This window comes from Zea mays, chromosome 4, assembly GCF_902167145.1.
Source record: "Zea mays cultivar B73 chromosome 4, Zm-B73-REFERENCE-NAM-5.0, whole genome shotgun sequence".
Lineage (NCBI taxonomy): Eukaryota > Viridiplantae > Streptophyta > Magnoliopsida > Poales > Poaceae > Zea > Zea mays.
The window spans coordinates 191500976-191526323 of record NC_050099.1 but is presented as its reverse complement, the minus strand read 5'-3'; the positions used below and the strand labels follow the sequence as shown (position 1 = coordinate 191526323).

The 25348-nt window shown below is 52.8% G+C and overlaps 1 protein-coding gene across 1 annotated transcript; it reads right to left on the bottom strand.

Moving 5' to 3' along the window:
* Window positions 1–395: 395 nt before the first annotated feature.
* On the bottom strand, window positions 396–5416 carry LOC103654318 (rhamnogalacturonate lyase B). Its single transcript, XM_008681161.4, has 8 exons — window positions 5228–5416; window positions 4895–5022; window positions 4078–4137; window positions 3886–4002; window positions 3701–3820; window positions 3286–3619; window positions 2389–3194; window positions 396–903 (listed from the first exon to the last, which is right to left on the bottom strand). The coding sequence occupies exons 1-8, from the start codon at window positions 5414–5416 to the stop codon at window positions 537–539; spliced, it is 2121 nt and encodes a 706-aa protein (XP_008679383.2). The 3' UTR covers window positions 396–536.
* Between the last annotated feature and the right edge of the window lie 19932 nt (window positions 5417–25348).

The following is a 25348-nucleotide window of genomic DNA, read 5'->3' as shown; positions in this document are numbered from 1 at the left end:
CCCTGTTTACGTCTCTAACTCACCCCCGTTGGATCCCCTTGCGACAGAGAGCAAGTTCCAACAAGGTTGTGAGGCAGTGAGCGAGTGAATGAGTGAGGCACACGGTTAGGGTTAGGGTTACACGCGGTCCGCGGACGCGCCCGCTGGACTGGATTAGTGGGCTGGGGGCGGCGGCTAAGTGGCTGGGCTGGGCCGTGCCTACGCCGTGCCGGCCCATTTAGCCGTGCCGTGCCTGGGCCGACACTACGGGCTGAATTGGTGGCCCAGGCATGACACTGTATACGTACCGTGCCCGGCACTGGCACTAAAAGGAACGGGCCGTGCGGTGCCTGGCCGTGCTTTTTAGTGCCGTGTCCGGGCCGGCCCATCGTGTTAGTGCCTTTTGGCCATCTATACTTTCAAGGACAGCATTACCATCTACTGTAGCTAGGATGATGTGACTGTTATAATACGCATACACAGTAGTAGCTAGTATTACAATTACCGGCCAGCGGCGCCGTGAGAGTCACCGTCGCCGGTGAAATCGGTGATCGAGATCATGCCGGCGGTGGCCCTTCCATCCTGATGTAGTCGTACATGACCCCCAAGAATGGCCCGAACGCCATTGTCTGTGTGATGCTGATGCTGTTCTCGCCTCCCCGCAGCAGGTAGCCTCTGATGGGGAACTCGAAGATCCACTGCACGCCGCCGTGGATGCCGTGCCGCGCGATGGCGTTGCCGTCGCCGAACTCGGGCGTCCTGAACACGGCTTCCCTGCTCGCCCTACCGTTCACGCGCACCATGAGCCTGGACATCTGGGCAGCTGCAAGAGCAATGCGCAGGGTGTAGGTGCCGTTTGCCACGACATGGTCGAGGCTGAAGCGTATCTGCCGTGTCGTCGGCGTACTGACGTTGCCAACCATCCTGCAGAGAAGTGCAGACGACAAAAGATGCATGTGTTCATGCATGCATGACTACATTCACAACCGGAATCGCGACTTTGCCGAGTGTAACACTCGGCAAAGATTTCATCGGCAAAGGGTTCTTTGCCGAGTGCTTTTTTTCGGACACTCGGCAAAGACTTTGACATTTTTTAAATTCTAGGAACAACTTACCTGTTGCCCTATCATTTTTCACTATTATTTTGAATCAAACTTATATGTTTTGTAAATGGTGAGATTCGAACTCGCAACCTCTCTCTCGCGCATACCCTACTATACCACTACACTACTACACCAATTATGTTTATATTACGTTTCCATTCCCCATGTACTATAACAAATCGAGAGTAATTTGATTATTTAAGGCACTAAATGAGTTCATTTGAAAATGTGACCAACTATAAAGTTGCATAACTTTTTGAGATCTAAAAGTTTTATTTTAATAGTTTCTACATCCGAGACCGTTTACAAAATTTGAATTTTAAATTTAAAAACTTCACACGAAATTTTCAATGATAAGATGATTTCAAATCAAAAAATTGTCAACTACAAAGTTTCATTACATTTCAAGACCTACAACTTTTATTTTGGTGGTTTTTCCATCCGAGACAGTTTGAAAAATTCAAATTTCAAAATTCAAACATAATTTTGCATAACAAGATGATTTCAAACTAAAACATTGTCAACTACAAAGTTTCATAACTCTTCAATACCTACAACTTTCATGTTGGTGGTTTTTCCTTTCGAAGTCGTTTTCAAAATTCAAAATTTAAATTTTTTAAATTCAGACGTAGTTTTCGTTGACAATATGACTACAAATGAAAAAGTTGTCAACTATAAACTTCTATAACTTCTCAAGATCTACAAAGTTTATTTTGGTTGTTTGGTAATTTGTTTATCTCAGATGATGGTTCTAACAATATGCAAAATTCTATACGTCTCTCTCGTAGTTTCATAAACTACGAGAGAGATATAGGTTTTATGAACAAATTTATTTTTATTTTGTCATATGAAGAAATGTTCAATATATAAATTGTACATCATGATGAGTTATACAAATTTGTAGTTGAAAACTTTTTCATTTGAATTAATTTACTACTTTAAAATGTGATTGTTAAATTGTCTTTGCCTAGTGTTGGAGAAAAAACACTCGGCAAAGAGCTCTTTGCCGAGTGTTGTATTTGTGACACTCGGCAAAGAGTCATTTGCCGAGTGTCAAAAAAAGACACTCGGCAAAGAAACTCTTTGCCGAGTGTCAAAAATAAAACACTCGGCAAAGAGCTTCTCCGCCGAGTGTTTTCTTTTACCGAGGGTTTTTTGCGTGGCACTCGGCAAAGAGCTCTTTGCCGAGTGCCCGAAATAAAACACTCGGCAAAGAATATGGCACTCGGCAAAGAGCCAAATTCCGGTAGTGATTTTCTCTTTAATTCTTTTCTAGACCATGCATGATCACATTCAACCTTATTACCTTGTGACATGTGCGAAGAACCAGTTCTTGGAGTAGTCGCTCTGACCAACGGTGAAAACCAGATCACTTCCAGCAGGATGCAGCTCGGCGTACCTCTCCCACAGGCCGTACTGCCTGTACTTGTGCTCGCCGAGGAAGAGCTTGCTGGCGTACCTGGGGTCGGCGTCGGGGACGAAGAACTCCGCCGCCGTCCGGTCCGGGACGCCCATCTCCCACAGCGTCGGGCCCGACCGCGGCGGCGCGAACAGGAGGCTGCCAAGGTCCACGGCGCCGCCTGGCGCCACGGCCACCGTGGAGGCGTGCGCGTAGTCTCCGAGGAACCCGGGGACCCATGCGTAGAGGCCGTAGCGCGTGCCGGCCCGGACGCCGGCGATGCTGAACCGGCCGTCGGCCGCCGCCCTCGTCCAGAACTGGTAGCCCTTGCACTGCGTCGCCCAGGAGCCAGGCTGCCCGCCGGGCGCCGCGAGCCCGACGAACGCCGCTGCAGCAGGCACGTCAGTGCCACCGCCGCCGCCGTTGCTCCCGAACGCGTCCCTGACCAGGAGCGTGCCGGTGACCGTGCCCCTGTCGCCCGCCTTGGCGTAGTCCGGCGACTCTGGGAAGCTGTACGGCCACTTGCCGGCTTCCGCTCGCGCCTGCGCCTTGGCGTCGTCCCAGAGAGCCCGGAGGTCGCCCTCGCCGCCGCCTCCGGGGTTGGACTTGGAGTTGAGGTAGATGAACACCGGGCCCAGCACCTTCTTCCAGTACTCGCCGTCGCCTAGGCTCAGCATTATGTCGTTCCCAGTGTAATGCTTCCCGAGAAACACCTGACAATGTTGCCGTCAGTTTCGGATCCAGAAACCAATTAAGGAGGAGGAGGAGGAGGAGGAGGAGAAAGTCTTGTATTTTCATTCTTACGGCCATGGAGGTGGGTCCGACGTGGGACGTGAGCTCCCGCTTCATGGGGCCGCCACTCTTGAACTCGTTGCTGGGCGTGATGACCCAGAAGCCCACGGCCGGGCTGGTGGTGGTGCCGGTGCGGCCGCCGCTGATCCAGCCATGGACGGCGTTGTCCCTGTTGTCCAGCGAGTACTGGTACTTGTCGTCCACCTCCCCCCTGAACTGTGGCTCCACGGGGTCCACCAGCAGGACGGCCTCCTTGTAGGCCAGTGGAGCACCACGTGGCGCGACCCTGTCTGCCTCGCTGGGCATGTACCTCTGTATGTCGTCTGAGATCGCCATGTAGCTGAACCTGTATATACATGGTCATCAGCTTGCGGTAGAGACCGGCCGGTTCGAGATGCGTACGTAGCAGTAGAAGCCGGAAACTGACATGGCCGCGTTGAGCTTGAAGGCGATCCGGGCCTCGGCGACGCTGAGAGCAGGGTAGCCGCTGGCGTGCTCCAAGATGGCGTAGCAGTAGAAGCCGGAGCTGCCTCTCAGCATCACAAACCTGAAACACGCACGCAGCAGCAATTCACTAGCTAGCAACAGCATGCAGTGCAACAGTATGTATACCTCTTGTCGATGTTCAGCCTGACGCTGTTTGGGAGCGATGGATTGTAGTCACTCCTGAAGGAAAGCTCCACTTTCTCTTCGCTTGAGGATACTACCCTCAACTCTGAACCGTCCAACCTGTACCCAAAAAAAAAAAACAATCCCAAGTATTAATTCTTGTATGTATATTGTCTTGTTAATTTGCGAGCTCACATGTCGATCATTCCTGGCCGACGACCTGACCCGGGGTAGTCCCAGAACACGTCCCAATACCTGCAGGAGAAAAAATATCGATCGATGAATCTATTAAGCACCATTTGTGGCATCTTAGGATGGCCGGATGGTACGCGTTCTGAACAGTTCATAGATATAGCTCGGACGGTTCGCGATTAGATTAACTTGGATGAAAGTCCTTGTCCTATGTGTATTTATCCAATTAACGGCACGAAAATCTGTTAGGATACACCTATGAACAGGTCTAAATCTCCTCTATACATATATATGAAGGGTACTGTCAATTGGAACAACACAATCGAATCCATCAATACAATCTACTTTATTTACTTGTTCTTTATCGCACTAGGAGGTAGAGTAATTTAGATATAATTTAGCTTTCTCCCAACCCTAAATCTTCATACATATTCGACTCTACGTCGTTTAGGGACATTTCGTATGGCCTGCCAAATTCAAACCGCCTCCTGGAACTTCCCTCCTGAGGGCGCCAGTTCTAGGGTTTTTCGAGAAAGAAGATGACTCAGCGCCGTCGCGGACCGTCCAGGCCTGCGGTGCAGACCGTACATACGGCGCATGCAGATCGAGAGGAGCCACTCCTTTAACAAGGTCACGGACCATCTATGCTCCCACAATGAGCACTGTCAGGTGGCTTATTACCCGGCCTTAGCGTTTGGCCTCAAATCGGAGTCGATAATTTAAAAAAACTCGAATGACTTATGAGAAGAACAAAGATCTCATTCAGCCAATCAGGCCCCTGCTAGTTAAACAGCTAGCAGATCCATGGTTTGTTATTTACCCTCCAGTGTTGCCCCCGCGGGTGTAGTAGTAGAGAAGATTTTGTTGCCCGCCGTTGTAGCGGACGCTGATGATGTGCCCCTGGGGCGTTGACAGCGTCACCTGCACCACGCCGTTGTCCACAGTTACCTGTAGATATCAACACATGTATGTATGTACATGCTCATTGATTTTGCATTTTAAGATTGCCCAGCTTTGGACTTTGGAGCTAGCAACCCCTTAGCTTAACTAACAATAATTGCATACATGTCAATAATTATTAGTGGTAAAAGAGTATCGATCTCATCAAAAAAGATTTGGCGTACGACAGCGCAGCGGCCAAACGCGCGCACACCTGGCGTTGGTTGACGCTTACTGTAACACCATGCTGGCCTGCGTCGTCCGGCGGCGGGACGACGACTGCGGCGGCGGCGGCCAGGTGCAGTACGGTCGCCGCTCCAACGGCGACGAGCAGGATGACGGCCGCCCCCGCCATCCGCGGCATTGACGACCTCGCAGCATCAGACGCGGCGGCAGCGGCCATGGTCGTCGATGCCTGCTGGTGGATGGCTGGCCCGGCCGGCTACGCACATGGGTCGTCGGAGCTGAGGTCGTCGTCGTCTCTACTGGCTACCCGTCCTGCTGCAAAGATATACTGCATATATATAGACTGAGCACTCATATACATGTATATATGTAAAACTGGCTTCATGAATGTAAAATGAATTTCTACTCTCGAGTGTCTAGACTCTAGAGCCAACGACAACAATGCAAGATGAAGCAAGTGCCCGTCATGACACACACCTCTATCATCTCAGTTTTCTTCTTCTGATGATGATGAAGGCGCAGCCCATGCGATGCGGCCCGCTGTGTGTGTATATATATCATCAGCGTCAGCTGCAAAAGCCGTCGACGACGTAAAGCAAAGCCCATCTTTTGATTTTTTTTTGAATGGTCAAACTTCAGTTTCAACGTTTAAAAAAAGTCGGTTTCTGAAATTAAATAAAGATCGATTCCTTTTATTTTACCATTCTTGCAAATCTACCAAGATTATAGCATTAGGTATACTAAGCGTTTTTCGGGTATCCTTTTTTTTGTATACTTAGTTGTCAGCTACACCACCGCGCCTATATTTTTATTGTTGGAGATTTTAAATTATATAATTGGGCTGTACACTACTTATATGAGACTCCGTTCGGATCCATCCATCGATTAAACCTGTACTAGCTAGAAAAACCAATTAAAGGCTTGTTCGGTTCTACCCCAATCCATATGGATTGAGGAGGATTGAGGGGGTTTCAATCCCTAGTAAGTCAAAATCTCCTCCAATCTATATCAATCCACTCCAATCCATATGGATTGAAAATAACCGAACAAGCCCTAATAGGTAACTAAGTTTGGTGGTACGTACGTATAGATGAAACATGCATTAGCTGGCATATTAGCTGAGAATCCAAATTAAATAAAATCTCATCTTATTTTTATCAGCTAATTGCTAGTTGTATGAGACTCAAATAAACACGCCCTTGACACCACACCACTACTACATACTACCACGTCTTCTTCTACAAATGGTTTTAAAAAAGATATGCCTAGATGTACGTAGTGCAATTAAAAGGTCCTAATAATAATGCTTATATATATAAACACTGCAAGCTACATATATAGAGTGGTTTTCTCGCTTAATCAACATTTTTTTTACTTTTGCCTAGTTTTGGCATTGCCCCTCTTTTGATATGACCAAAGTTTGACTTTGGCCACTCCAGTCACAACCAAACATATACCCTCCCTAGCTATTTGGCTGCATTCCTTATAACAACGTGTTTTTGTTATGGCAAAAGTGTATATAGTCTTAATTAGTATATGAATTTTGGTGGATAAAACAACAACATTAAATTACTAACTTGTTTGTTATTAAAATACTGAGCCACGGAATTAGTCATATAATCTCTTTGTGTGACACCCTATAGAATGAAGCCCACACGTTTTTTTCGGAAGTGGACGGTATAGCCTAAAAGGTCGTAGCACCATCAAGAGAGAGAGAAATATGTAAAGAATTATGGAGAAATATGTAAAGAACTAGCCTAAAAGGTAGCACACATGGCTTGATATCTAGCCCTATATATCTAGTAGGAATGGCATGTGCTATCGCTACAACGAAGAGCCTATCTCTCGCGCTCAGCTCCGTCCTCTAAGATGTATACTTGTTCATTGTTATTCATACATGTACATATATCTCACTCAGTTCCGTCCTCCCGGGATGTATACTTGTCACACATGCACATATGTATATACGTACATATATATAGCTCTCTATATATCACATCTGGACTATACTACCAAGCTAGGACAAGTGGACAACAAGGAAATATTGTTTTTGATGCATATATACGAATGCTGACGGTGATGCCGATCGATTTGGGGCTGCTCTCGTTCGGCGCAAGGGGTTTCAATTCCAGCAGCCTGAACGCTTCCAGGACAAGGATCAGGTGAATCCGGTTGGTTCACTGGAACCTGCTGGTCACCTATGGATCCGGCTCTGGAATCAAATAATAAACTCTACAGCATGAGGCCCGTATGTTCGTTTCAGGCAGGAATTAATGAAAACATTAGCAACCTGTTTGACATCAAAGCAAGATCACATGTTTGACAGCAAATCAAGGTCATTTGTTGGTATTTGGTAGCAACTTGTCACAGCTAGCATGCGGTATTAGCAGCTTGTTTGACAGCAGCAAATATTTATCTACACTGCATGAAAAGCAACGGACTGGACAAGTAGCAGACAGAAATAGAGTCTTCATCGATAAAAAATGTCTAGGTTATCTAGTGATATTGATAAATATGTAAAGACCATAGACCTTAGATCTCCGGCCTGCTGCAGACTCAAGCTAGCTAGCTAGCCTGATGGACAAAAGGTTCAGCATCAGTCCCAGCACTGGCATGACAATAGTATTTGGATTCATGACTAGGAACGTTGACAAATCTTGAAAGGTGATTCTACGCAAGGAAGCAGAAATATGGTACTATATATGCAATAGACAGTCCGGAAACAAGAACAGAATATGTCTGGGTTAATGTGTTTTAGCCCTTTAATTACCATCAGTTATATGCATTGCTAGATGCAGAATAATGAGCAGCGCTAGCGTACGCAACCAAAAACCAAGCTCTAGCTCATCAGCCGTGTTAGCTGATAGAATAATGCACATGGCCATCTATTGCCCAGAAACAAATTAAGCAAGTAGACTGAGATTTTACACGCCGTCTCGTTTCTGAGCCAAATCGAGGCTGATTATTTTTTTTTGAACAAGTGGCAGGAGCTCTGCCTTTCAATTAAGAGAGAGGGAAAAAGTTAGAGTACATAGGGTCGGCAACCCTCAGGCCATAGGATCGAGCACCTAAGAAGGAACACGACAGACAACCCTAGTACAAGCCAAGGCGGCTGGACGTACTTTTATAGAGCAAGACACACTCTCTTACTCTCCCTGCGATCTGGAGCGGTGACAGCGAGCAATGCTAAAAGATTCTTCGGTTTCGCTCCTTCCAAAGGTTCCACATAGTGTAGATGACCAGGTCATTGAACTCCCTTTTGCGATCTTGCGGAAAGAGAGTCTCCGTCTTCTCCCACCACTCGCTAATGCTGGAGATGTTGCTCCAATCCACATGTTGTGGTAGGGAAAAGCTTTCCCAAGCAAGAACTATGTTCCAGACCTCATGAGTGAAGGGGCAGGTTAGGCATAGATGGAGTCTTGATTCTATAGGTCCATTGCATAGGGCGCAAGATGGGTGGTGTGGCCATCCACAACGTGCTAGGTTGTCTGCTGTGAGGAGTTTATTTTGGATGAGCACCCAAGCGAAGAATTTACATTTGTTCTTTGTTCTAGCCCGCCAAATGAGGCTGATCTTGTGGTTGATGTAGGAACCGAAGAATTGGGCTCTGTAGGCTGAGCTGGAGGAGTAGAGACCGTGTTGTGTCCATTTCTAGACTAAAGTGTTCTCTACATCCGGCTGCAAGCTCACCTGTCAGATCCTAGTCCAGAGGTAGACAAATTCCTCAAGTTGCGTGGTGGTTGTGATTTTCCCTCACAGAGACTGAATCCAAGCACTGTTAGTCAGTTCTTAGGCCACAGATTTATTCTTCCTTCTAACCAGCTTGAAGAGGTGAGGTGCCAGGTTGTGTGGAGCCTCCCCATTCAGCCAGCCATGGTGCCAGAACTTTGCTTTGATGCTGTTCCCAATCACCACCGTGGTGGACGCCTGAAACAGCAGGCGATGTAGCTTGTTGCAAGGGATCTAGAGCCCCTCCCAAGGTTTTGAGTTGTCTGTCCATTCTTGCCAAAGCCAACGGAGCCGGAGGGCATGGCTGAATTTCTCAAGATCGAGCACCCCTAGACCCCCTAGGTCCTTTGGTCTAGCCACCGTTTTCCAATTAACAAGGCAGTGCCCCCCGTGCACGTTATCCTCGCCTTTCCATATGAAAGAGCGTCGAATCTTATCAATTTGCTTTCTAGCCCATTTCGCAAGGGGGAATATGGTTAGGTGGTAGATCGGCATGGAGGAGAGCACTGAAGATACTAGGGTGAGGCGTCCTGCGCGGTTAAGCAGTGGACCTTTCCATCCGGCAAGTCGCTGTCCGATCTTCTCCACTAGTGGTTGGACATGAATTTTTTGGAGTGGGCGGGTGTGGAGTTGAAGATCGAGGTATTGGAAAGGGAAGGTTTTGCAGCATCCCGGGAACGGCTGGAGGATGTTGGACAAATCCACATTTTCACAACGGATGGGGTGGATGGAGCTTTTCTCAAAATTTGTTGTTAGACCCGTAGCAGCTCCGAACACATTGAGGATCTGTTTGACCACTTGCAGGTCATTATAGGTTGGATTGATGAAGATAGCCGCGTCGTCAGCATAGAGCGAGGTTCTGAGCTTAGCTGCAGCAAGAGGGAGAGGTGTCAGGACGCCATGCTCTGAAGCAAGGTCTAAAATCCTTTGCAGTGGGTCAAAGGCAAGGATGAACAACATGGGAGAGAGGGGGTCCCCTTGTCTCACCCCACACATGTGGTCGAAGCTTTCTCCTTGAACACCATTTATCAGGGCCCTAGAACTCGCCGTGCTAAAAAGGATGGTAATCCATTCACACCAACGGTGTCCAAATCCACGAGCTTGTAGATATTCTAAAAGGTAGCTCCAATTTATCATGTCGAACGCTTTCTGGATGTCCAGCTTTAGGAATAACGCTGGCGTTTTGGTCTTTTGGAATTGCCTGACAATATTTTGCACGTACAAGAAGTTATCCTGGATGCATCTCTTCCGAATGAAGGCACTTTGACACTTGAGACAAGACCGTCTAGGTGGGGCGCAAGCCTATTGGCCAATAATTTTGAGAAAATTTTGGCAACACTGTGTATGAGGCTGATGGGGCGGAAGTCACTCACCCGCAAAGCATCCTTTTTTTGGGGGATGAGAACAATATTGTCTGCATTCAGTAGTTTGAAACCTTGCCTATTTAAGTTGTGGAGCTGATTAAACGCTGTTGTTAAATCGTCCTTAATGATGTCCCAGCACGCCCTGTAGAAGGTACCTGTGAACCCGTCCGGGCCTGGCGCCTTGTCGCGAGGCATTGAGAGGATAGTCTATTTGATTTCTTCCTGGGAGAAAGGAGCTTCCAGGGAGGAAAGATCAATGTGGTGGTAGCCTAGCGAATTCCAGTCGAACGTCCTTGCTCTAGGGGCCGTTGTGCCCAAATGCTGCTTGAAGTGGTCAGTGATGACCTTCTCCTTTCCTTCCTGTGTGACGACCAAGCCAGTCTCAGTTTGCAAGGCTTGGATGAAGTTCTTCCTTGCCCTAGAGCATGCCCGGAGATGGAAAAATCTTGAGTTGGCATCCCCAAGGCGGACGACAGTCAAGCGGGACCTTTGTCTGATTCGTGATTTCTCAACGAGTGCTAGTCCCAAGGATTTAGCTTTCAATCTTCTGAGGAGGTTCAATTCGACAAGAGATAGAGTGCGCACTTCCTGAGCAGTTTCTAAGCGAAGAATCACTTCCTTGACTATAGCCAGCTGAAGTTTCGTGTCTCCTACTTTCACTCTCCTCCAAGCTTTGATGGCCTTGGTCGTCCGTGCCAGTTTGATGTGTAGGCGCAAGAGTGGTTGCTGGACAGAGGGTAACGGCTTATTCTAGGCTGAATAGACCGCTTCTTTGAATCCGTCAATGCGTGTCTAGAAGTTCTCGAAGCGGAAGGAGTTGTTTGTTTTGCGCATTATCTCCCCCTGTAAGAGCAGAGGTGTGTGGTCCGACATGAGGGAGGGCAGGGAGTGGATGTAGCAGGTTGGGAAGAGAAGCTCCCAATCGGGCGTGCAGAAGAATCTGTCAATTCTTGTCATGGTTGGTTCAGCCTGCCCATTGCTCCAGGTGAATTGGCGGCCATTCAGACGAAGTTCCTTAAGGTGGATGTCATCTATGGTGGATTTGAATGAACCCATGAGGCGCCTATTTAGGTTTAGATTGTTCTTGTCTGAAGCCTGGTAAATGAGATTAAAATCCCCAAGGACTAGCCACCTCTCGTGCCCCTAGGAGGCAAGGGCCCTCAATTCCTGAAGAAATAGGAGTTTGTCTGCATCGGATTGGGGCCCGTAGACCACTGTAATCCACCACTCTGTGCCGTCCGCTTTCATGGTGATCATGGTTCTGATGGCATTGTCGGAAGTAGATACGTTAGAGAGTGTGAAGAAGTCTTCCGACACAGCAAGCAAAATGCCCCCTCTAGTTTGGTTTGCTGGCCGAGCAGCATAGTTAGTGAAGAATTTTGACCCTAAAGTACGTGCAATGACATGGTGGTCTACCATCGACAGCTTTGTTTCTTGGAGACATACGATTGTGCTACCTGTATCACGAACAAGATCATGCACAGTGTCCCTTCTCGCCCCTTCATTGAGGCCTCTCACATTCCAGCTCAGGATTTGGCAGTGGCATTGAGTCATTCCTGTACCAGAGAAAACCCAACTGCAACGCCCGTCATACGGACTGGCGTGCAGGTTCTGGAACTGAAGGTAAACATCACAAACACAACGAGCGCCGACGGCATAGAAGTAGTGGAGCAACCCGCTGGATATATTGAAGTAGGGTACATGCAGATAGCAATGGACGACTGGAGTTTGTGGCCGCCCAGCCGGACACGCGAAACACACTTGAAGGCGCATATGTAGACAAATCTTGCGAAGGTAATCAGTAGTTGTAGGCCTCTGGCTGCTACCTCATGCCCCAGCGAGCTAACAAGAACTAATGTAGTGATACAAGTGGCATATCACATCCCCTGGAACAAGCAGAAGTGTGCACACTTTCCACAGACAAAGTAGATGACAATAAATAGACCTAACATGGCAAAGTTGTTTCCCACAACATCATTCCACAGCTCAAGATGACTGTAGTCCAGCCTCATTAGAGTCATCCAATCTGCATAGGGCGACCAAAGCCTTGGTGGCTAGGTGGGTCAGCGGGCCATTGAACAGGCTGAAGTAGCGCTTGAGTGTAGCATCCCAAAAATTCAAATCCTGAAATTTTCTCAAACTCTCTCTAAATTCAAAATGAATTTCAAATTTCATTTCAAAATGTTTGTTTGCGAGTTGATATCAGCAAATAAAATATAGTGGTCTATATTCTCTCCAAAATCCTCCTCCAAATATCCTACAAATATTTCCCCAGTGATCTCCTTCAAATTCTTTCCAGAAATACTGTCCAGATATTTCCCCAGTGATCCCCCTCAAATTCTTACCAGAAATATTGCCCAAATATTCCACCAATATATCTCCAAGTATTTTCTTCCTAAGAAATACCTTCATAATCATTTTTCAAGTCCCTACAAATATTTTCTTCATAACTTTTCTCATGCTCATACGTATACGTATGCCTCCAGTGTCATACGGTGAGCTCTACAAGCTAATCTCACTTATACAAGACAAATACATGCTAATCTCCCACTAATCCTCTCATCCTCCCACTAATCCTCTCATCCCTCCCCCTAATCCCCCACCATGGCTATAAATAGAGGAGCAAGGGCCTCCTCTCATCCCACCCCAAGCCATTTCATGGCAACTCTCTCCCCCCCACACACACCCACTCCATGTTCCACACAAGCACACACTAGCACAAGGATCGTTCGGTCGTTCTTCGATCGTTCGTCCCCCTGTTCTTAGTTTGTTCATTCATTCATCCGATCGTTCGATCGTTCGTCCGATTGTTCATGGTTCGTTCGTCCGATCGTTCGATCGTTCGTCCGTCCGTTCGTCCAAATAATCTTTTTCCTGCTGTTATGCTACCAAAATTCCGATCGTTCGTTCGTTCGATCATTTGATCGTTCATCGTTCGTTCATAGTTCCTATTCATCGTTCATCGTTTGTTCATAGTCCCTATTCATCGTTCTTCCAGATAATCTTTGTCCTGCCGTTATGCTGCTAAAATTCTGGTCGTTCGTTCGTCCGATCATTCGATCGTTCGTCCGTTCGTTCGTCCAAATAATCTTTTTCCTGCCGTTATGCTACCGAAATTCCGATCGTTCCATCATTCGATCGTTCATCGTTCGTTCATAGTTCCTATTCATCGTTCATTGTTCGTTCATAGTCCCTATTCATTGTTCTTCCAGATAATCTTTGTCGTGCTGTTATGCTGCCGAAATTCTGATCGTTCGTTCGTCCGATCATTCGATCGTTCGTCCGATCATTCGATCGTTCGTCCGTTCGTTCATAGTTCCTATTCATCGTTCGTTCATACGACTATTCACCATCACTATTCACCATTACTATTCATTGTTACTATTCATCGACACTATTCACCATCGTTACTATTTGTTATTACTATTCATCGGTCATCCGATCACCCCAAATTTCAACTACTCATCCATCATGCTGTCCAGTCCACCTAAGACCAGCCAGACCCATATTCCAGTCATACGAACTCCGGTGACTGTGATTTTCCTTCCAGTAGGGAACTTCCCATCTGGTCACCTATCCCAGGTTTCTCCAAGTTGAGCACGCTTAACTTTGAGATTCCTTCGAACCAGGCTCCCAAACTCAGATTCCAATAATTATTGTTTCTAAATTCTTATCAAACTATTCCCTATCCAACCATGTCATCCCTTAAGCATGGTCCATATTCTAGAAAACTCCCAAAATACTATTGTCCCATATTCTGCCTATAACTCTCATGTTCATACTAAGTCAGACGATTCATTCATCACTATTCTCACTAACAGTGAACTTCACTGTGCTACACCACGTACACCCAGCTACCCTCTCCCTCTCCACACACACTCAACAGCCTCAGCCAAGGAAAACACCCTACCCACTCAGTTACTCCGCTCTTCCGGCTACACGCATAGTGTCGCTTCGCCTCCAGTCCACCCTCCTGGCAAGCACCTCCGCTCCACCACCAGTAATATCACAACACCACATGACACAGATTCTACTCAAGACTCTACCCATCCATATATCGCTATTCTGACCACTATACTAAATATTTGTTGGTATACTTGCTGGTTTGTATGTTTGCTTGTTCATGTTGCGTAGTTATCGGAGCGTTCGTGCCGTCTCGTGGAGGCCAGGTCTGCAAGTCTACGCCAGGCAGTGGAGCCAGAAGCCAGTTCCGCGAGCTCTCCTTCCCCCTTCGCTAGATAAGCACGGCAAGCTCACTGGATCCCTTTGATGCATAAATTACCTATGATTTTTTAACCACAACCCTCAGCCTGTTATTTTATGCATGATATGATTTTGAGACAAGTTATTATGGCCACCCAAGCTGCTTGCCGCAATCAATCCTTAATATATTTGTTACAAATGATTTGAGAAAAGGTGTGAGTTTTTCAAAAGAAAATGCTTTTCAAAATGTGTATGATGAAGGGTTTTCACCCTTATCACCTTTGAGTAGGGATGATCAGGGACTCCCTGGTTTAGGGGAGGGCCTAAGGTGATGGCTCAGCTGGTTTAGGCGTGAGCAGAAGGATTGTCCCCTCATATAAGGACCGGTTTGTCATCCTTCACTACTTGTACTCATGATAAGTACAACCACTCGAAATTGTGTGGGCAGTCACTCAATCTGAACTCGTACGGTTCAACCCCAGGGTTATGAAGGCTGGGGAGCACCGGGAGGATAAGGAGGGGGGATGTTTTGTCCGGTTTAGACATGGTGGTGGCCTGACTCCTTCCGGTATAACCGTTAAGGTTAGGACGTGCGAGGAAAGAAAGAGATTCGGTGTCGGATCTCATGGCAGTAAGATCGCAGAGCTGGACTAGTGGGTAAAGTGTACACCTCTGCGCAGAGTTTGAAAACCTATTCGAATAGTCTGTGTCCACAGGAATGGACGAGTCTGGTGTGGTATGGCAATTAGTGTTTTGTTTTCAAAAAAAAGAGGTGCGTTTGAAAAAAGTGGTTTTTAAAAGGTCCGGCGGTTGCGCCGTGAGCTATGGTGGACAGGAAGTCCAGTAGCTATTTTTGAAAATGAAAACCAGTGGGAAACTGCTGAGATACCTGGATGGGTTAGTCCAGGGGATTTTGTTCTAATAGCGAAAAACTTCCTGCTCATTTGGGAGAGGATGCGCTTTGAAAAATACAAAATGTTTTACAAAACAACCCTGCATAAAATATTGTTGTTTCTGCAAAATATCCTGAGCTCCACATATTCCATGCATTATATCTGATTTCCCCATTCCGCGGGTGAAGGTGAGCTGCTGAGTACATTTGTACTCACCCTTGCTTATTTGTTGTTTTTCAGAGAAAAAGGAGATCGGGTAAGAGTTACGACTGTTCCCAACCTTGCCTGTGGCTGTTGGACCGCTGATTTGCTTCGCTGCGTATATCGGGCTGCTTCAGCCCCACTCTGATGATATGTCCCGAGTTGTGGACCAACTCTTAAAGTTGATTGCCACCTTTATAGGTTTTTCTCGTTTAAGCAGATCTGTAATCATCTGATGTATAAATGTGTTTACTAGCCTCCTGGGACTAGTAATTGTATCACATTTGAGTCCCAGAGGATTGGGGCGCTTCATTGAGCTCCTCGTCAGTTGCCCGGTTCTGCATCTGATCAAAGTCCGACTCTGGTAGGATTCCAAGCCGCTTCATGAGCACTTGGCGCACGCGGCTCTGAATGTCTCCACGCGGCCAAGCGATGGCCGCTAGCCTCGCGCTCTTGCGGGTAGAAGTTCCTGCACGTCCCTTGAAACTTCTTTGTGTCTTCTTGGGGAGCTCATACCGCTGATCTTGCGGGCGCAATATAGGTTGGGCGACAGGGGCAGAGATGCTGTCGATGAAAGACGTCGCCGCTTGCAGCTCCTGGCGCGGTGCCGATCTGCTGCGTCTGCGGTAGACGCATCCGGGGCGGAAGCGGCGCACGGGTGTGGTCGACCCCGTCAGCATGGTGGTGCCAATCGCCGGCGGGCTTGGGGGAGGTGGGTGCGTGCTGTCGAGGTCATCGCGGCGGGCATCCAAGGTACAGCGTGAACCCCCAGCGGTAGTGTCGGGGACCATAATTAGGGGTACCCTCAAGACGCCTAATTCTCAGCTGGTAACCCCCATCAGCATAAAGCTGCAAAGGCCTGATGGGTACGATTAAGTCAGGGATCAGTCCACACGAGTGACTCGATCACGCTTCACCCGAGCCTAGCCTCGGCCAAGGGCAGCCGACCTCGAGAGACTTCCGTCTCGCCCGAGGCCCCCCTTTTTACGGCGGACACATCACCGGCTCGCCCGAGGCCTTGGCTTCGCTCAGAAGCAACCTTGGCTAAATCGCCACACCGACTGACCAAATTGCAGGAGCATTTAACGCAAAGGTGGCCTGACACCTTTATCCTGACGCGCGCCCCCCCCTGCAGAGCCGAAGTGACTGCCATCACTCCACCGCTCCTCTGACCAGTCTGACAGAAGGACAGCGCCGCCTGCGCCACTCCGACTGCGGTGCCACTCGACAGAGTGAGTCTGACAGGCAGTCAGGCCTTGCCAAAGGCGCCACGACGAACTCCGCTCCGCCCGACCCCAGGGCTCGGACTCGGGCTAAGACCCGGAAGACGGCGAACTCCGCTCCGCCCGACCCCAGGGCTCGGACTCGGGCTAAGACCCGGAAGACGGCGAACTCCGCTCCGCCCGACCCCAGGGCTCGGACTCGGGCTAAGACCCGAAAGACGACGAAACTCCGCCTCGCCCGACCCCAGGGCTTGGACTCGGGCTAAGACCCGGAAGACGACGAAACTCCGCCTCGCCCGACCCCAGGGCTCGGACTCGGACTAAGACCCGGAAGACGACGAAACTCCGCCTCGCCCGACCCCAGGGCTCGGACTCCGCCCTGGCCTCGGCTGAACGACTTCCGCCTCGCCCGACCCCATGGCTCGGGCTCGGCCTCGGCAACAGAGGACAGACTCAACCTCGGCTTCGGAGGAGCCCCCACGTCACCCTGCCTAGGGCACAGACCCGCCACGTCAACAGGAAGCGCCATCATCATCCTACCCCGAATCGACTCCGGTCACGGAGAACAAGACCGGCGTCCCATCCGGCCAGCTCCGCCGGATGGGCAATGATGGCGCTCCACAAGCTCTGTGACGACGGCGGCCCCCAGCTCTCTTACGAAAGCAGGGCGACGTCAGCAGGGACTCGACCGCTCCAACAGCTGTCCCTCCGCCAGGCTCCGTCGCACCTCCGACAGCCACGACATCACGCCAGCAAGGTGCCAAGACCTCTCCGGCTGCCACATTGGCATGTACCTAGGGCGCTAGCTCTCTCTCCGCTAGACACGTAGCACTCTGCTACACCCCCCATTGTACACCTGGATCCTCTCCTTACGACTATAAAAGGGAGGACCAGGGCCTTCTTAGAGAAGGTTGGCTGCGCGGGACCGAGGACGGGACAGGCGCTCTCTTGGGGCCGCTCGCTTCCCTCACCCGCGTGGACGCTTGTAACCCCCCTACTGCAAGCGCACCTGACCTGGGCGCGGGACGAACACGAAGGTCGCGGGACTTCCACCTCTCTCACGCTCGACTCCGGCCACCTCGCCTCTCCCCCCTTCGCGCTCGCCCACGCGCTCGACCCATCTGGGCTGGGGCACGCAGCACACTCACTCGTCGGCTTAGGGACCCCCCTGTCTCGAAACGCCGACAGTTGGCACGCCAGGTAGGGGCACGCTGCGTGCTGACGAACAGCTCCCCGTCAAGCTCCAGATGGGCAGTCTCCAGCAACCTCTCCGGCCCGGGGCGGTGATTCGTTTCGGGACTCTTGAGTTCATGTCCTTCGACGGCAGCTACGACATGATACTTCTTCCACCGCCGCGCGACGACGACAATGGCGGCCGACAACCCGCCCACCGGCGGCGGAATCGACGACATCTTCCCCGCGTGGTGGAAGAGCAACATTCGAGCTCGCTCCGTTCTCTCCCCTGCCAACGGAGGAGGAGGCGGGGCCGTCAAGGCAGGCGGGAGGCCGCGCTTCGTTGGCCGTCGAGCGAATCGACGCCCCCGACGCCCCGACGGAAGGCACGCCGGACGTCGACCTCGCGTTCAAGACGGAGGCAAGCGCCGTCCCCCCGCGACACGCCGACCTCGAACAAGAAGACGACACCAGCGCGCTCGCGGAAAGCCTGCAGGACGTCGCCCTCGTACCTGAGATGACGGTGCAACCAGTCCCCGATGTGACTACGTCGCTCCCCGTCGACCAAAAGGTACCAACTAACTCCCATCTTGCATCATTTCGACTCGGCCTCAACCCGCCAAACGACCTTGTTTTGGCGGGCGCTCTCATTGAGGCGAGTGCAACCCCACTGGGGTTTCGTATGCGGTCGCCTTGGGACCGGCTGACGGACGTCTCGACCTACGGGCCCTCTGGGTCCGAGGAAGATGACGATCCCAGCATCTGTTGGGATTTCTCCGGACTTGGCAACCCCAGTGCCATGCGGGATTTCATGACCGCATGTGACTACTGCCTCTCCGACTGTTCCGACGGAAGCCGCAGCCTTGGCGACGAGAGCTGCGGCCCAAGCCGCGAATGTTTCCACATCGAGCTAGGGGATCCCTCCGAAGGCAACCATCTCGGCATGCCGGAGGACGGTGATCTTCCTAGGCCGGTACCTCGCGCCGACATCCCACGGGAGCTAGCTGTGGTCCCCGCTCCGGCGGGGGGTTACGACCCACAACTCGAGCAAGTCCGCGAGGCGCAGGCCAGGCTCAACGAGGGAACAGGAGCGCTTGAGCCGATCCGTCGGGACGTCGGACAGGCATGGGCGGGCCAACCCCTAGCCGGAGAAATACGTCACCTGCCCCAAGGTCTCCAGCACCGCGTCGCCAACGATGTCAGGCTCAGGCCGCCGCCCGCATCCAGCGGGGTTGGTCAGAACCTGGCAGCCACAGCGATGCTCCTCCGCGCGATGCCGGAACCATCAACCACCGAGGGTCGGCGAATCCAGGGAGAGCTCAGGAATCTCCTGGAAGGCGCTGCGGCCCGACGGGCCGAGAGCACTGCCTCCCGAAGGCAGGGATATCCCTCGGAACCTCATGCCGCGACTTCCCGATTCATGAGGGAAGCCTCGGTCTACACCGGGCGCACGCGCAACACCGCGCCTGCGGCCCCGGGCCACCTCGGCAACGAGCACCATCGACGCAACCGTCGGGCCCACCTCGACGAAAGGGTGCGCCGAGGCTACCACCCCAGGCGTGGGGGGCGCTACGACAGCGAGGAGGATCGGAGTCCCTCGCCCGAACCACCCGGTCCGCAGGCCTTCAGTCGGGCCATCCGACGGGCGCCGTTCCCGACCAGGTTCCGACCCCCGACTACTATCATGAAGTACTCCGGGGAAACGAGACCGGAACTGTGGCTCGCGGATTACCGCCTCGCCTGCCAACTGGGTGGGACGGACGACGACAACCTCATCATCCGTAACCTCCCCCTGTTCCTCTCCGACACTGCTCGCGCCTGGTTGGAGCACCTGCCTCCGGGGCAGATCTCCAACTGGGACGACTTGGTCCAAGCCTTCGCTGGCAATTTCCAGGGCACATACGTGCGCCCCGGGAATTCCTGGGACCTTCGAAGCTGCCGGCAACAGCCGGGGGAGTCGCTCCGGGACTACATCCGGCGATTCTCGAAGCAGCGCACCGAGCTGCCCAACATCACCGACTCGGATGTCATCGGCGCGTTCCTCGCCGGCACCACTTGCCGCGACCTGGTGAGCAAGCTGGGTCGCAAGACCCCCACCAGGGCGAGCGAGCTGATGGACATCGCCACCAAGTTCGCCTCTGGCCAGGAGGCGGTCGAGGCTATCTTCCGAAAGGACAAGCAGCCCCAGGGCCGCCCATCGGAAGAGGCTCCCGAGGCGTCTGCTCCGCGCGGCGCCAAGAAGAAAGGCAAGAAGAAGTCGCAATCGAAACGCGACACCGCTGACGCGGACCTTGTCGCCGCCGCCGAGTACAAGAACCCTCGGAAGCCCCCTGGAGGTGCAAACCTCTTCGACAAGATGCTCAAGGAGCCGTGCCCTTACCATCAGGGGCCCGTCAAGCACACCCTCGAGGAGTGCGTTATGCTTCGGCGTCACTTCCACAGGGCCGGGCCACCCACCGAGGGTGGCAGGGCCCGCGACGACGACAAGAACGAAGATCACCAAGCAGGAGAGTTCCTCGAGGTCCGCGACTGCTTCATGATCTATGGAGGGCATGCGGCGAATGCCTCGACTCGGCATCGCAAGCAAGAGCGCCGGGAGGTCTGCTCGGTGAAGGTGGCGGCGCCAGTCTACCTAGACTGGTCCGACAAGCCCATCACTTTCGACCAAGCCGACCACCCCGACCATGTGCCGAGCCCGGGGAAATACCCGCTCATCGTCGACCCCGTTGTCGGCAATGTCAGGCTCACCAAGGTCCTGATGGATGGGGGCAGCTGCCTCAACATCATCTACGCCGAGACCCTCAAGCTCCTGCGCGTCGATCTATCCTCCGTCCGAGCAGGCGCTGCGCCCTTCCACGGGATCATCCCTGGGAAGCGCGTCCAGCCCCTCGGGCGACTCGACCTCCCCGTCTGCTTCGGGACGCCCTCCAACTTCCGAAGGGAGACCCTGACGTTCGAGGTGGTCGGGTTCCGAGGAACCTACCACGCCGTACTAGGGAGGCCATGCTACGCGAAGTTCATGGCCGTCCCCAACTACACCTACCTGAAGCTCAAGATGCCGGGCCCCAACGGGGTCATCACCGTCGGCCCCACGTACAAACACGCGTTCGAATGCGACGTGGAGTGCGTGGAGTACGCCGAGGCCCTCGCCGAGTCCGAGGCCCTCATCGCCGACCTGGAGAACCTCTCCAAGGAGGTGCCAGACGTGAAGCGCCATGCCGGCAACTTCGAGCCAGCGGAGACGGTCAAGGCCGTCCCTCTTGACCCCGGTGGCGACACCACCAAGCAGATCCGGATCGGTTCCGGGCTCGACCCCAAATAGGAAGCAGTGCTCGTCGACTTTCTCCGCGCAAACGCCGACGTCTTTGCGTGGAGTCCCTCGGACATGCCCGGCATACCGAGGGATGTCGCCGAGCACTCGCTGGATATTCGGGCCGGAGCCCGACCCGTCAGGCAGCCTCTGCGCCGATTCGACGAGGAGAAGCGCAGAGTGATTGGCGAAGAGATCCACACGCTAATGGCAGCAGGGTTCATCAAAGAGGTATTCCATCCCGAATGGCTTGCCAACCCTGTGCTTGTGAGGAAGAAAGGGGGGAAATGGCGGATGTGTGTAGACTACACTGGTCTCAACAAAGCATGTCCGAAGGTTCCCTACCCTCTGCCTCGCATCGATCAAATCGTGGATTCCACCGCTGGGTGCGAAACCCTGTCCTTCCTCGATGCCTACTCAGGGTATCACCAGATCCGGATGAAAGAGTCCGACCAGCTCGCGACTTCTTTCATCACGCCGTTCGGCATGTACTGCTACGTCACCATGCCGTTCGGTTTGAGGAATGCGGGCGCGACGTACCAGCGGTGCATGAACCATGTGTTCGGCGAACACATCGGTCGCACAGTCGAGGCCTACGTCGATGACATCGTAGTCAAGACAAGGAAGGCTTCCGACCTCCTCTCCGACCTTGAAGTGACATTCCGATGTCTCAAGGCGAAAGGAGTCAAGCTCAATCCTGAGAAGTGTGTCTTCGGGGTGCCCCGAGGCATGCTCCTAGGGTTCATCGTCTCCGAGCGAGGCATCGAAGCCAACCCGGAGAAGATCGCGGCCATCACCAGCATGGGACCCATCAAGGACTTAAAAGGTGTACAGAGGGTCATGGGATGCCTCGCGGCCCTGAGCCGCTTCATCTCGCGCCTCGGCGAAAGAGGTCTGCCTCTGTACCGCCTCTTAAGGAAGGCCGAGTGTTTCGCTTGGACCCCTGAGGCCGAGGAAGCCCTCGGCAACCTGAAGGCGCTCCTTACGAAGGCGCCTGTCTTGGTGCCCCCGGCGGATGGAGAAGCCCTCTTGGTCTACGTCGCCGCGACCACTCAGGTGGTTAGCGCCGCGATCGTGGTCGAGAGGCAAGAGGAAGGGCATGCATTGCCCGTTCAGAGGCCGGTCTACTTCGTCAGCGAAGTGTTGTCCGAGACCAAGATCCGCTACCCACAAGTTCAAAAGCTGCTGTATGCTGTGATCCTAACAAGGCGGAAGCTGCGACACTACTTCGAGTCTCACCCGGTAACTGTGGTGTCATCCTTCCCCCTGGGGGAGATCATCCAGTGCCGAGAAGCCTCGGGCAGGATCGCAAAGTGGGCGGTGGAAATCATGGGCGAAACGATCTCGTTCGCCCCTCGGAAGGCCATCAAGTCCCAGGTGTTGGCGGACTTCGTGGCCGAATGGGTCGACACCCAGTTGCCGACGGCTCCGATCCAACCGGAGCTCTGGACCATGTTTTTCGACGGGTCGCAGATGAAGACAGGAGCCGGCGCGGGCCTGCTCTTCATCTCGCCCCTCGGGAAGCCCTTGCGCTACGTGCTGCGCCTCCATTTCCCGGCGTCCAACAATGTGGCCGAGTACGAAGCTCTGGTCAACGGGTTGCGGATCGCCATCGAGCTAGGGGTCAGACGCCTCGATGCCCGCGGTGATTCGCAGCTCGTCATCGACCAAGTCATGAAGAACTCCCACTGCCGCGACCCGAAGATGGAGGCCTACTGCGACGAGGTTCGGCGCCTAGAAGACAAGTTCTTCGGGCTCGAGCTCAACCACATCGCTCGGCGCTACAACGAAACCGCAGACGAGCTGGCTAAAATAGCCTCGGGGCGAACGACGGTCCCCCCGGACGTCTTCTCCCGGGATCTGCATCAACCCTCTGTCAAGATCGACGACGCGCCCGAGCCCGAGGTACCCTCGGCTCAGCCCGAGGTACCCTTGGCTCAGCCCGAGGCACCCTCGGCACAGCCCGAGGTACCCTCGGCCCCCGAGGGCGAGGCACTGGACGTCGAGGAAGAGCAGAGCGGGGCCACGCCAGATCGAGATTGGCAGGCCCCGTACCTGCAGTATCTTCGCCGAGGAGAGCTACCCCCCGACCAAGTCGAGGCTCGGCGGGTAGCGCGACGCGCCAAGTCATTCGTCTTGCTGGGCGATGAAGAGGAGCTCTACCATCACAGCCCCTCGGGCATCCTCCAGCGATGCATCTCCATCGCCGAAGGTCGGGAACTGCTGCAAGAAATACACTCGGGGGCTTGCGGCCATCACGCAGCACCCCGAGCCCTTGTCGGGAATGCTTTCCGACAAGGCTTCTACTGGCCAACGGCGGTGGCTGACGCCACTAGAATTGTCCGCACCTGCGAAGGGTGCCAATTCTATGCGAAGCAGACCCACCTGCCCGCTCAGGCTCTGCAGACAATACCCATCACCTGGCCCTTCGCTGTATGGGGTCTGGACCTCGTCGGTCCCTTGCAGAAGGCGCCCGGGGGCTACACGCACCTGCTGGTCGCCATCGACAAATTCTCCAAGTGGATCGAGGTCCGACCTCTGAACAGCATCAGGTCCGAGCAGGCGGTGGCGTTCTTCACCAACATCATCCATCACTTCGGGGTCCCGAACTCCATCATCACCGACAACGGTACCCAGTTCACCGGCAAAAAATTCTTGGATTTTTGCGAAGATCACCATATCCGGGTGGACTGGGCCGCCGTGGCTCATCCCATGTCGAATGGGCAAGTAGAGCGTGCCAACGGCATGATTCTACAAGGGCTCAAGCCTCGGATCTACAACGACCTCAACAAGTTCGGCAAGCGGTGGATGGAGGAACTCCCCTCGGTGGTCTGGAGCCTAAGGACGACGCCGAGTCATGCCACGGGTTTCACGCCGTTTTTCCTGGTCTACGGGGCTGAAGCTATCTTGCCCACCGACCTGGAATACGGCTCCCCGAGGACGAGGGCCTACACCGATCAAAACAACCAAGCTAGCCGAGAGGAATCGCTGGACCAGCTGGAGGAGGCTCGGGACAGGGCCTTACTACACTCGGCGCGGTACCAGCAGTCCCTGCGACGCTACCACGCCCGAGGGGTCCGGTCCCGAGACCTCCAGGTAGGCGATCTGGTGCTTCGGCTGCGGCAAGACGCCCGAGGGAGGCACAAGCTCACGCCCCCCTGGGAAGGGCCATTCGTCATCGCCAAAGTTCTGAAGCCCGGAACATACAAGCTGGCCAACAATCAAGGCGAGATCTACGGCAACGCTTGGAACATCAAACAGCTACGTCGCTTCTACCCTTAAGATGTTTCCAAGTTTTTCATATACCTCGCACCTACGCAAAGTTTAGTCGTCAAGGAAGGGTCGGCCTAGCCTCGGCAAAGCCCGACCCTCCCTCGGGGGCTAAAAGGGGGGAGACCCCCTCTGCGTTGAATTTTTCCTCGAAAAAGGATCTCTTTTTAGCAGGATTTCTTTCGTGCCTCTTGACTACTTCGGAAAGCGGATCCTGGAAACGACGGAGTACACGTAAGCAGCCAAGGCTGACCGAGCCGAGGGACTCCTACGCCTCCGGGATACGGATACCTCACTCATCACCTTCTGCGATAAGTAACTCGCGCTCGGATAAAGCGACTCCGTGGACCGAACAAGTCTTCACGTTCGGAAGCTCTCCTGCCGAAGCAGTCCTTCAAGCTTTCTCGACTAAGTCGGGGACAGGGCCTCATGGACGGGTGAAAGTACGCGTAAGCGGCAAGGCCGACCGAGCCGAGGGATTCCCACGCCTCTGGGATACGGATACCTCACTCGTCCCTTCCGCGAGAAGCAACTCTCGCTCGCACAAACATCCCTGTTACCGACAGAGAGTCCAGATGCTCGAAACAAGAGGAAAAAAGACGCAGCTTCGCAAGCACGGCGAGGGTGTGTTTTCTGGCCTCGGCGGCCGCAGAAGGCACACGCTACAAGACGATCTGATCCTGCAGGCTCGGGTCTTCACGCTGAAGGGAGCCGTAGCACCCTCGGCATCGACGGCGTCTTCAGCAAAGTCCGACCCAGCCTCGGACGGCGACGCGCTCTAGG